The sequence below is a fragment of the Harpia harpyja genome, chromosome 13 (assembly GCF_026419915.1).
Source record: "Harpia harpyja isolate bHarHar1 chromosome 13, bHarHar1 primary haplotype, whole genome shotgun sequence".
NCBI classification, from domain to species: Eukaryota; Metazoa; Chordata; class Aves; order Accipitriformes; family Accipitridae; genus Harpia; species Harpia harpyja.
In genome coordinates, this window is record NC_068952.1 from 9,525,276 (window position 1) to 9,538,396 (window position 13,121).

The 13,121-nt window shown below is 34.8% G+C and overlaps 1 protein-coding gene across 2 annotated transcripts in view; it reads right to left on the bottom strand.

The window, feature by feature from the left end:
• The window catches only part of SPATA17 (spermatogenesis associated 17), a 94,391-nt gene that overhangs the window by 70,031 nt on the left and 11,239 nt on the right, over positions 1-13,121 (bottom strand). For both annotated transcript variants that reach the window (XM_052806189.1, XM_052806188.1), the window contains 2 exons: positions 9,675-9,725; positions 4,026-4,129 (listed from right to left, as the gene is read on the bottom strand). In XM_052806189.1, the coding sequence (XP_052662149.1) occupies positions 4,026-4,129; positions 9,675-9,725 (155 nt within the window). The remainder of the gene's footprint in view (positions 1-4,025; positions 4,130-9,674; positions 9,726-13,121) is intronic.

Here is a 13,121-nt window from a genome sequence, read left to right on the forward strand (position 1 = left end):
GAATGTTTCAAAACAAGGTATTTTCCCTTAAAATTAAATACACCAAATCACTGAGAAGTAATGGGATTTATTTTAATGCATGCATTTATATATGCAACCACCCAACTAATCCATATTCAGATAGAATACAGTATGCATTGGTATTTATTTAAATACAAATGGATGTTATAGATGAAGATTATTACTAAAATCTAAATAGCAAAATTTTGTAAAATAGATATTTAACTACTTTGTTGGTTTAGAACTTCCTAAATCTTGTAGGAAAAACAGAATTCAGGACTAATAAACTCATTTCACCATTACGTTGAGGCTAAACCGTACAAATGTCAAGAAAAATCTGAATATGTCCTTATGTAGACAGAGTTCAGAGTTCAAATTCATTCTTTTGCCATCTGTCAAGGGACTCTTCGAATCACTTCTCAACTTAACTACTAGGGAAACTACTGAGGACAACAGCAGCCATCACACCTATTGGTTCGGTAGCAGTGGGAAGTAATGGGAATGCTGGAGGAAAACCCACACGCTTCTCAGCCAGTCTAGAAGCTAAAGCCGACAGTTCTCTTCAGTTCATACAAAAACAGTGCCTTAAGTTAGGATAAGCAGTCTGTTAAGTGAGTGGAAACTCACATATAATATGACTATTATTATTTAATTATATTTTAGGTCAATTTCTGTTAAATCAATTTCTGTTAAACTTAATTACATCCCTCTATGGCTTTAAACTGGGGCAGCTTCTATTAAGTTTACTTTCTCCTGGGGTTTTCACAGTAAAGACAAATGATAAAGGTCTGGCTACTAAATGAGGGCAGCTATTAAATAAGGACGGCTTGTATTAAAGCTGAATGGTAAAGACGTGGCCACTGGTTGAGAAAACCCCTTAGTAAGAATAGTGTCTTGTACTTAAAAAAAATAGGGTGAAGGAGGAGAGAGAAGGAAACAAACTTTGTTCAATAACTCTTATAAGATAGTCTTACAAGAAACTAACAGAATGTCCAAAGTTTCATGGCAACTTCCTCTGAAGTTTCTCTTAGAAACAAGTGAGTGTTAATTTGATACAGGCTCTTCCTTAATGAAAGAGGAGAAAATTAAGCACAACTCCTGGTTCTGGAGACCAAGAGGTAAAAACGTATCATCTCAGAAGGACTTGCAATGTGATTTCAGGTACTTGTTAATAAAAAAATTCTGTCAGCATTATTCTAGAAGATAAGACTGAGAACCATACATTGTAGTTCAGTTTAGAATTATGTCATAATTCCAGAAAGAATACAGTTTAAACAAACTTTTGAAATGATAAACTTCTAGTGTGTATTCTGTTGGGGTTTTGTTGTTGGGGGGGTTTCTTTTGGGGGGGGGGGGGGCAGGGGGAGGCGTTATACCACTCTGGAGTTCTTAAAATCAATCTCTGTTTTACTGTGGTTCTATTGCTATTTGTGGAGAAACTTGGTTCTTTACTAGCACTGACATTGTAATAATGCATATATTCTGATGAATACAGCTATAAGACAAATAAGAAAAAATGCATTACTTCATGTATCATGTTGTGTTGTTTTGTGGTGTTCTAGAGATGTCAAATACTCAAAGCCAGCTTAATCTGAGTGCACAAGTATATTAGTGGCTCTGACCACCAACATGTAAATTTCCATAATGCTGATGCTTGAATAAAACCCAGCCATTTCATAAATGCACCCTTTCAATTTCAGACAATTCCTGGTGTGTTTTACAATGAACAATTGCAATAATTTTATATATGCAAAAGAGTTTATGAATAATGAGGGTATACTCTTCCACATTTGATGTGATGACTGATGAAAATATGCAGAGAATCTCTCCTCCACCTTGTTCAGTATTCCTCATAAGAAACACAGTGGGCCACCTTGGGGCCAAAGTAGTTGGCAGCAACTTAGCCCAATGACAGGAAAAATCTGTTTGGCTGAGGGCCTACACCTGATCTTCACTAAACATCTGTTAGATTTCGTAAGAAGAATGTCAAAGATAATATACATATTAGTTTTCAAATGTACCCCAGTAAAGAGATTACTGCAGTGATTCTTGATTGCACATGAGCACTGATGTATTTTAAGAACTGAAATGATACAATCCATTTGACCAAATTAGCTCAAAAATTCATTTTTAACTTTTTCTTAATCCAAAAGATGGATTTTTTAACCTGAAAGACATATATTTCTGTGAACTCTGGAAGACAGGACTCAAATTAGCAGAAAATCAATATACCAGTTGCCAGGTAAGAGCTCACACAGAACAACTTTAACACATTTTGATGTACCTGAAGTCATACTGCTCACCTTACCTGTTAAAAAAAAACAGCATAAGAGTATGTCTTGATTAAAATACCTACCCAATGCATAGGCTTTATGGTTTTTAATGGCCTGGAACAAATACTAGGGAATTTGATGAACATGTCAAAGTACTGAAAAACAAATATTTTTGTAGTCGTCCGAAGTTAGATGTACCCAGTAGACATCTATTGTGGGTGTGAGGAAATAAAATACAAAGCTCCAATCAATCTGTGTTCAGTACAGCAGTAATACCACTTGCTATCTTGTTGTGTTCACACACATCAAAGGTCAACATAACTGACAAGTTATGAGCCTTGTTCCAGGTTTAGGCAGGGAATGGAGAAGAGTGACAGAAGTATTATGAACAGAGAAGCAGGTTGTGTTTCTGCAGTTCATCCAGTTATATTCATTTTAAACCAGAAAAGTTATGGCTTCATTTACTTTCCAAGATTTGGTCTAGTCTTCCTAGGATTCTACCTTTTCCAGAAGAGAATATATTTCAAGGACTTTAGAACAAGAAGGTATAGTTGAAAAGATGACAGATTTTTTAAGTCTGGTTTTGCTCAGCTATGATCTAGCTTTCTGCATAGAATACATTTAAATGAATAGTAATGAGAGATTAGAGGTAGACGGTTGTCAGCATCCTCCATTATATGCAACAATGTAATGCACAAGTTATAATGCTATGACAAAGAGGATGTAGCATCAGCTATAACTGTGGAAAAATAATATGAATTAATAAGCAGCATCCAAAGAAGTTGGATAATTCTTTTTTTCATATGTAACTTGCATATGCTGTTTTCTGTAACAGTCTTCTGGCTGAATTGTCTTTGCCATGTGATCTAGACGAGAATTCAAGAAATACTTTTTCACAAGACTCCCTTATATTTCTACACTTCAGAAAGCAAAGATTTGTCTCAGGCTCTCTGAACAGCAAAACCGGGATGGATTTCGTCCAACACCTTTCACTTACAATGAGAAAGTAATGATCATGATCACCCAGTATTTTGTCTGTTTGTTTCCACTGTTATCTGAAGAAATAGTCATGGATCAGGACATCAGATGTGCTAGAGGGAAATAACTGGCTCTACTTTAGAGAGCTTTTAACTTAGGTACAGGAAAAGACAAGGGATGGATAGGAGAAATAGAGTAGGAACATACAGCAACAACAGTTCTAGCCAGACATCTAATAGGAGAATGAATCTCTTCTGTAACTATGAGAAGAATCTGCTTCACTATATCCACACCAGTATCTTTCACAATTAATATTCAATGTATGGCTCATGCATGTAACTTAGATCCAAATCTGTACTTTCATTCATTGTCAATAATCAATTTTCAAAACAAATTATGAAAATTTTTTTTAGCTTGTGTATACTGGGGAAAAAAAAATCTAGTTCAACAAACTGTATTTAAAGCATAATAATCTATGAGTTCTGAGCGTAGGTGAAGAGCCAAATTCAGTTTTATTAAACTGGTATAAACCCAGAGCATGTCTAATTAATTTAAAGAAATTATTCTGAATTCATAACAGCATAAATGAGAACAGAATGTGGCGCAACACGCACAGACTTAGGATAAAGAGAATGATGACACACATATATATATATATATTTGATAATGGAGGGGAACCTATACTCAAATAAATAGCTTAATTAGTGTCATAAACTTTTTACAGATAAAAGAAGAGGAAATGAATGCTTTACCACATGGAGTATTTATCTTTACCTGACAATCTCGTTATTCACAGAAATGGCTTCCAGGTATTTCTTCAGTGCATAATAATTATGGATATATTTCCGAACATAATAGCCTCGCCATCTTTTCTGAATCTAGAAGAAATAAATATTTGCTTAGTATATTTCAAATAAAAAGTTTGTATGCATATCAAATATCTGTTGTATTTCCCAAATAATATGGTTTCCTTAAAAGTGATATCAAGCAGAAGCACCAATATGTTTCAATGAAGAAAATGAGGTCAGGATGTAACATATTGTAGTTAAATGGTGATATGAATTCACTATTAAATGCCAACATTAAAAAAAAAAATCAAGTTTTAAACCACTGTTTATATTGGGGTGTGACAATGAAAAGAAGTGCCTGCTACTGCCAGTGGCGTTGCTCTATCTAAGAATGGTAAAAAAGCAGACAACGGAAGTGGTGTCTTTTCTCAGGTACAACATGCATTCCCTACTGAGTCACCACCTCACCAATATCTTCTGCTACACTCTCACCTTTGTGCTCTGGATATAATCTAATCTGAATAGGAGCCTTCCCAGTAACTCACTGAATCAGGCTTTCTGGAAACATAATTTACAAATTGCAGTTCTTTCATCTCCATTGTAAGATGATGCATATCTATATGTTGCACATTGATTATAATCTTCTCACAAAATACTATTCCTCCTGCATAACAGATAAAACTTAAACCAGAAAAGGAAACCTCTTTCTATGTAGCTAGTCCTAAAGTTGTATTAAGAATAGAAATTAGGTAGCATCTTCCACCAGAACAGATTCATATTTTGGTGTATTTTAAAAAGCATCAGTTAAAAAAAAAAGAGGAAAAAAAAAAAAAAAAGGCTTAGTCTAGCCCAACATTCCCCAAGAATTTATTTCAACAACACAGTTTAAACCTTCTCTGATATTTAAAAATTCTAATCATGATGTTTCTGAAGTGATTACAGGTTTACTGGCTACCTGTTTTGTGGGAAGGGAAAGTAAGTATTAATTAGGTAAAAAATTATCAGTACTTCCATTTGGTTAGCCATATTTATCCCTATGTACAGGTGGAAGCTGTAACTTGCTCTAGTTACTTCAGTCATGCTGAGGGCTGCTCTCACTCCTCATTTTCTTTCTCATAAGAGGTCACTGTATGCTAGATCAATACATCTGAAAGATAGATTAATGATCTTTTCCTCTGTTCTCAGTGTCTAGTCCCTCCTTCTTTACATTATTCCATCCTCAAACTTATTTATCTTCTTGCAAAATATTTTTTACTTCCTTCCTTGCATTTTGTCTCCTTTTTTTCTCAATACATTTCTAAATTCATCCCCCAATTTCTATCTTCCAGTCTGCATTACCTTCACTCTTGCTCCAACTTACATCTCTTTGACCTTTACAGCTTTGAAATCTTGAGAGACATAACAGATGAAAGGCAGAATATACATTAAAAAAGCAAGATTGAGGTCTTATGATCCAGAAGCAACTCCAAGGTGAGAACCTACTCCCCTTCATTAAGTGCATTGAAAAGAATGTTGTAATTTGCCAGAAGCTCTCCTTTTCCTGTGGGCCTCTGGCTACCAGACTTTTCAAGAACTTAAACACTTCAGTGTATCTACAGGGAATGTTGGGGTTTTTTTCCTTTACACCAACTCTTCTCTTTCCTGAACCAAGGGATGACTTAGTAAGTGGAGTGCGATCCGTGTGTTTGTAGTGGTGTTTTTTTTCTTATCCTATCTCTTATTCCAAAGAAGCATGTAAAAAAAGGAAAAAAGAGTGTCATGTTTTGTTGTGTTTGATTCAGGAAGAAGGCAAAGAAAAAAAAGCTGCTTGTTGCCCACACTATCAATCAACCTTTGCACTCAGCGACTTCAGAGTCTGCATCATCAAGTCTTGGGAGTGCTTTTCAGTAATAGGTAAAATTCTCTCTACTCTTTCCAGTTCCACTGCAGTCCAATTCTGTACCACTGCGATAACTGACAAAAGTTATTGCAATTTTTCCATCTCCTGCCATTTCCTAAGCAGAAAATAATAACACACTGGAGCCATCTATAATAAGACTAACTAAGGCAGGGTTGCATGTTTTCATACTTCGGTACCATTTTGCAATCACAAAAGCCAAAACACTATTCTTTAAAGTAAAAACTAGCAATCAGTCTCGACTGATGGCACCTTGTGGTACAGTTGTTATTATCTTTACGTGAGATTTAACAAGAGAATCAAGAGAATAAGTATCACAGGAAAGCTTTCAATAAGTCTTTGAGTGACGTGTCACCAATAAAATAAAATGATGCACTAAAGCTATTACGCATAAGAAGATATTAACTTTTATTGTGTAGTTTAGTGTAGTTTAGTACACTCTTCTATTTCCCTTTTGTACATCATCATGTATTTTCCTTTCTTCTCAAATAAGACTCAAAACTAAGTTAAAAAGTTGGTATTTTCTTTTACCTATGTGGTGGTGTTTGTTTGGGTTTTTTTAAATAAAAAGGGCTTGGACCTCTAGACATTGTTATAATATGAATAAATAATAGTTATGTGAGCAGCTGAACATGGGAACAAGAAAGGTTAAGCACTAGACATGCTTCTTTGCACTGGGTGATAGTAAATTTCATACTCTTTGCAACTCCACTTTCTCATACACAAGCTTATTAGGTTAAAAGGGGATAGAGAAAGAGCAAAGAATGAGTATGCCTTCAGAGATCTGGGATTAAGAAAAATCCTTTGCATGTGAATCAGGATCTTAGCTTTGTTTTTCTGTTTGGCTTCAAAATTTCTCAACAAGAGCAACTTGGCTCCCATACAGCTGTGTGCTCATTAATGCAGGATTATTGTCCCTTTGAAACTCTTTCTGATAGTCTTCACCTCACAGTTATAAATACAGAACTGGATGTTTCTGGGTTAAAGGATCAAAACTCAAACTGAAAGACAAAAGACTCAAATTGTAAAAAGCTATAATTATCTCCAATGGGCTCAGTGTACCAATTAAATGCTGCATTCTACTTTTATTTACACCACTTTCTGTTCAGAATGACCTCACTGATTGCGATTGAATGAAACATAAGTAAGAAAAACTGCATTATATCTCAAATTATTTTATGCTAGATTTCTGTTTCCCTAATACTGTATGTCAGAGATCAAAAAACTGAATACTATTCTTTTTGGAAAAGAACGTTTTACACAAAGTTTCTGATGATTTTCATATTCTCAATGTGAAAGTTCTAAATGTTTGTTTTTGTAAGGAAGTATAATGTGTTGTGAGTATATTTCTTTTTAATTCCAAGGTGAATGTTTAAAAAATTCTTGAAAAAAAAGAGACAAGTGTGTATGTCCTTCAAAGTAATTAGCAAGTTTCAACAGTGATTGGTACCAAACAATTATTGTCATTGATCAGCACTGAACAGATAATTTTAAACAAAGTCATTGTGTGCTCAGCAGATTACAGCTTGTTAACGGGCAAGTTCTAAATGACCTCTTAAGCTAGTCAAATCAATGATGCATATTCCTCATTAAGTAACATCAAAATGTAAGTGGTCTTATAAATAATGTTTATTTTAAGCACTAAAACAAATGGCAAAACCTTGATATATCAAAAGCCATCTGCTCATGGAAATATTTTTTTTTCCATAGGATTACTTTTGTTGCTCAAAATTTACAGCAACCTTACATGTTTTAAAGGAGAGAATCATATTCTGACCTAGTACTCAAAACTGAAATTGATTAAAACAAGTTCTCTGATTTAATTTTAAAAGGTGAAACCAATAGTTCTGGTTACAACTAAATGCAATCCAGGGAGACAGAGGTGTAGACTGACTTTGAAACTATGAGCATGTGTACGCCCTCAATGACACTTCAATTGCCAAAACTGGAAGTGGCTTTTTAATCAGTGACTATAAAGTGAAATAAATATTTTAATAATACTAGAGGCAAAACTAAGTGGTGAAATAGAAAAACATACACAGTTATTGTTATATTTTGAGAACACTGAATTATATTAATCATTAATCAAGCTCACAATGTGTGGATATGAGGCACTGTTGTCTTAGGAAACCTAAAGTCTGGCCACACATCTTCTGTGCAGAAACTCAAAAGGCCTTATTCTCTATTGTCCTGGACCTTGGTTAGTTCTTCAAAAAAACAGATGACAGCAAAAAAAACCCATTCAGTGTTTCAGAATGGTAGCATTTTAAATCTGCTCTGCAGATACAGCTGCACAAGATTTAGATAAAGGAGAATCGGATTCTGACATTTGCAACTAAATAAAGATCGGTTCTATTGTTTTCTACTGATGTAAATTTCCATTAAAGAAAAGGACATGACTGAAAAAATGGTGCTTTGAAGATTTATATCACCTAATGATTCAACATTATATTTCCATTACAAATGAATGGGAACACATTCAATTTCTTTTAAAAATGAAAGACAAAATGCAAAACTCCATTTGACTAGAATACATAATTACCTCTGAAATTCGGTCTTCAAATGCCTTTTAAAAGTACACAGCCAACTTTTAAGAGCTGGCTTGCATCTTTTGTTTTCTCACTGATTTCAGCTGCATGACTATACAGCATTTATCCACTGTGGAATACTTTCAAACTAGCTAACTAACGAATAAACTAAAACAACAACAAAAAGTGTATTTCTGAGGAATTAGGTTGCTGTCAAACACCTTCAGCTCTCTAACATGCACCAAATGTAAGATTCTATTTTGTGCCTTTGAGAGAACCAGCACTAAGTCAAAAACCTGATGGGAACACCTCACTTGAGTCTGAGTTATTCTGGAACTAGAAAGGCCACAAAATTAAAATCCATTCTGAGAATCTTCCTACTTTACAGGGGCTTCCTTAGGTTACCCTCCATCCCCGCCACATTCCTACATTTGGTAGACTTCAAAGGGTAAGATGCCTTGCCTAAAAAGACATAGGCCTCTAAAGTAAATCAGGTTTATTCTGCAAAATAAAAGAATTCAGTAAGACAAAAAGATTTCATCCCAAGAATTCTCTCATGTCCTTCCCATGTTTGTTTTACATATTTAAGTGCAGTTCCAAAGTTCAGGAAAAAAATGCTAATTTCTAGTTAAATATATTTTGCAGTTTTCCCCATAACAAACTTCATTTGCTGTATATTTATTACAGTTCAAGGACTGTTTATACTCTTCTTCATCTGGAAAAATTCACTCATCATCAATGAGATCAGTGCAGTTCCAGCTCTACGTTTAGGCAATGAAATTGTCCTGTGCTCTCTGAGTAACTCTTTTGAGATTCAATACATCAAATGTCATGTATTAACAAAAGAAAAAGCACAGCCACATCAACAAACATAAAGCCCTATAGTGTGTCAGAATTGTAAATATAGGTCTACTTTTGTGAGAATACTCACTGGCAGAATGTTTGGGGTTTTTATCAGTATCGTATATGGTAAGGTACAATGAACATTTAAATGGGGCAAGACACACGCAGATGCCTTAAATTCAGCTATAGTTTTCAAATACAACCCAGACTACTGAGTGTAACTTTAATTTTTAACTATGTACTATTTCCCGCTGTTGCCATCAGCATATCAATCAAGTGTATATTATTCTGGTTTGCTCATTTTATTAAAAGCAAATTCGGAGCACAATTGACTTTTCATTTGTTTAACAAGTGAAGAAATATTTACCCTGACAGCCATTTCATTGTAGAAATTCATCTTCATAATAAAATATGCTGTCTGTGAATCAAGGAAAAAAAAGATGGCATATATTTCAGTTACACAAAGACAGTGCTCCTATTTTTACATATAAAAGGTAAGAATCTTTATACATAATACATAATAAGAGTTCTAGGCTTAGAGAGAATAAAATCAAACTTTGTATTGAAGAGATAGGCTTCCTAATACATAATGCAGGCTTAACCAGAAAAATCTATGGTAGTCAAACTAGGAGCTAATGGAGATATATGATCATAAAATGCTCTCCGCTGAGTTTGATAATCAATGGTGCTCTACTGAGAGTAGAATAACAAAGCAGAAATATTCACAAGTGCTGGTGACACGTAGTATTGTATGATTTATTCACTGGGGTTCTTTTAGCCAAAACTCACAGAAACATAAAAGGAATTCATATTTCAAGACGTCTGGTTTAATGAAAAATTCAAAGAAATGCTGTCTTCAGTCGAAATCGTTCAAGGATACGGATGCAGTGATGGAGCAAAATTGTGCCTTCCAACCATCTGTACTAAATGTTATGTACTTAGCTGCCTCCCGAGTAATCCTTGGGAATTTTGTTTCATTTAATATTCATTTTAACACCATAAAATCATAAATACAATGATACCATGTTACAGTGAATCCCCTGATATAGAAAACATTTCCTGAAGTCCTGGTTTCCTTCCAATAAAGTAAAATTCCTCTCATAGTGAACGAATCCCCTATTATACTAAGCAATCACTTGGCAGCATAGGTTATTTTAATGGATACATCACTTTAAACTAAGCTTTCACATCTGTTCCGCCCTCTAATTACAAATGCAAAATGAACATAATTCACAATTGTATCATAAAAAGTAAAATATAAGTACTTTGAATGCAAGAGTATGTCCTTTATTTAGCACAACATGCAGCTTTTATGCGTTTCTCATGTTTTAGACACAAATCAAAGGCAAAAGTGCTTTCCCCTGATATAGTGATTTTCTCCCCCATGGCAAACAGGAATTCACTATAAAAGGGTTTCACTGTAATTAGTGTTATTTGAATTGCCTAGTCTGATCCAAAGCAAATTGTCTGTGGAGAGCAGCAGGACTGGATTATTTATCAACAGTCTGGGCAATTAAGAAACAGTTGGCTGCAATATGTTATTTACAAATGAACACAATGATGCTACTTCATTTTAAATTCTCTTTCTTCATTACATTAAGCAAGGCATAATTCCTGCAGTTTAATTAAGGTGCATTTTAAATGCTCACTTTAATATAGTACCAATCTACTAATAATGGAAACAGTAGAAAAGATATTTCTTATATGAAAGAAGAATGCAGGACTGCTAAATTTCAAAAGTTTCACGTATATGTGTAGCTGTATACACACACACTTATACAAATATATATTTGAGGGAATCTCCACCCCAAAGGTTTAAATTAGAATAAATAGTGGACTCTATCTCCCCTTTTGTCTCCATAAATGTTTTCTGAGTGATACTAACTGTAGATAGCTAATACTGGAATGGAATAATGGTTGCCAGGTCTAAGTATATTCCTAAACCGCTTGATTAAATTGATACAATCTTGCTTTGCAGCTCATCTTTTCTTTCTTTGGAAGGGAACATAAGAGTTGCTGCGCCACCAAATAGAATGGAAATTGCTAAGTTTTTATTCTTCTCATATTTGAAGGCTATGAGCACTTAGGTCTGAATCCATCCCATTTCACTGAAGAATCTAAATTGGAGACCTAACATCGGTATGCTCTTTACATCATCAACACTGAAAGACAGTGGGACCACTTTCACTCTGAGCTTGGCAAAATATTGAAGAGTTCTGCAATTGCATCTCTGTCTACTATTTACAGAGATAGTCAATGGCAACTAGGGTCCTAACTTGCATACCTCACTTAGGTGTGAGAAATCCAGGCCTTACCCTACCACTACTTAACAAGGTCACTCACAATAAAAAGGAAATGATGCATTCCAGCTTTTACTCAATGTTGTTCTAAATCACAAGTCAGCCAAATGAAGAACTGCTCATATAAGTGTCTTACAAACTTATCCTTGAGCCAAAAGCCAAAGCCTGTGTCACCATCTAGGTTCTCTGCAAATGGATTTGCCCTGTGTTCTAGTCCTGATTAGAATAATATGTACTAGTTCTGCTATTGCAAGTGATGGGAGAATGTGTTCATCCCTATTCACAAAAGCAAAGCCATAAGTTAGTACTTCTACCCAAGACTGTTTTTATGTGCTTTCCTAGTAAAGAAAAGATTCTTTCCTGAACTGGGACCTTCTTGCCCAGAAGACTCCTGTCTTATCCTTAAGTGGAATTTCCTGCATTTCAGCTTGTCCCCATTGCATTGCTTCTCATTCTTTCATGGGGTGTCAATTCCAAGGTGACACTACAAGGTTGACTCTCTGGGAGGAATTATCTTGCCATCTCACCCACATGCACCACCTCCACTTCTGAACCTTTGTATTTATCTCTGATGCTAATATACAGGTCTCCCTACTAGTTTAAGTCTATGATTCCAAAATATATTTGAAGCCTTTTGTGTATAAACTGTTGTACTACTTTCTCCTTTTCTGTTTAAAAACATGTTTGGGGATCACCTACCCATGTGATCTGATCCTGTCTGGTGTTTTCTTTTTCTTTAAATAGTTAATACAAAGTGACAAATTCAAAGGAGAACCAGAAATTTCATTGAGAGTAGACTGAGAGAAGGAACTAACACATGGTCTAAGTTGGGAACAAGCACTTTATTTTTTTATAGAGCAAATAGAAATTTGCCTAATTCCTATTGGACTGGGACTATTTAAAACTGATTACTGAGTTGAAACTAAACTATTTAGAGTGTCGCCAAACTACATCACATAAAATATTCACTTTTTTCAACTGCATCTTCTTCCGAAGTGAGCTGAAAATATGACCATCATGCATGCCAACTTCATATAACAATAAAATGTTACAATTCTCTTTGCTTTAACACGTGATTTCTTGACTTTGAGAAATATTGTAAAAAGAAACAGTGACGTACAGTTTGATTCATGTTCTGGTGTTTGCCTGGTTTTAAAATTCACACTTTCCTGCAGGTCATGCAAGACTTTCAGAATCCAGTACAACCAATGTAACTAAGTTATTAAGAAAACTGCAGGAGCGCAGTTCTTAATTTTAGCTTGAGATTAATATTAGGAAACAAAGCTTTATACCAAAGCACCTATATTTAGAATATAGAAAGGCACATAACTTGAGTCATAAACACCAGCAATAGTATTTTTTTTTAACTTAATGTATTTTAACAATCAAAGGAAGAGGCACTAGCGGAGTAACAAATGAAATACTAGTAGCGATGCACATATGGGCAGCCAATCTGATGAGCCTCAGCCTTTGTTATTTTCCGCATCAGTACCACTCACATTTCACAATTTTGA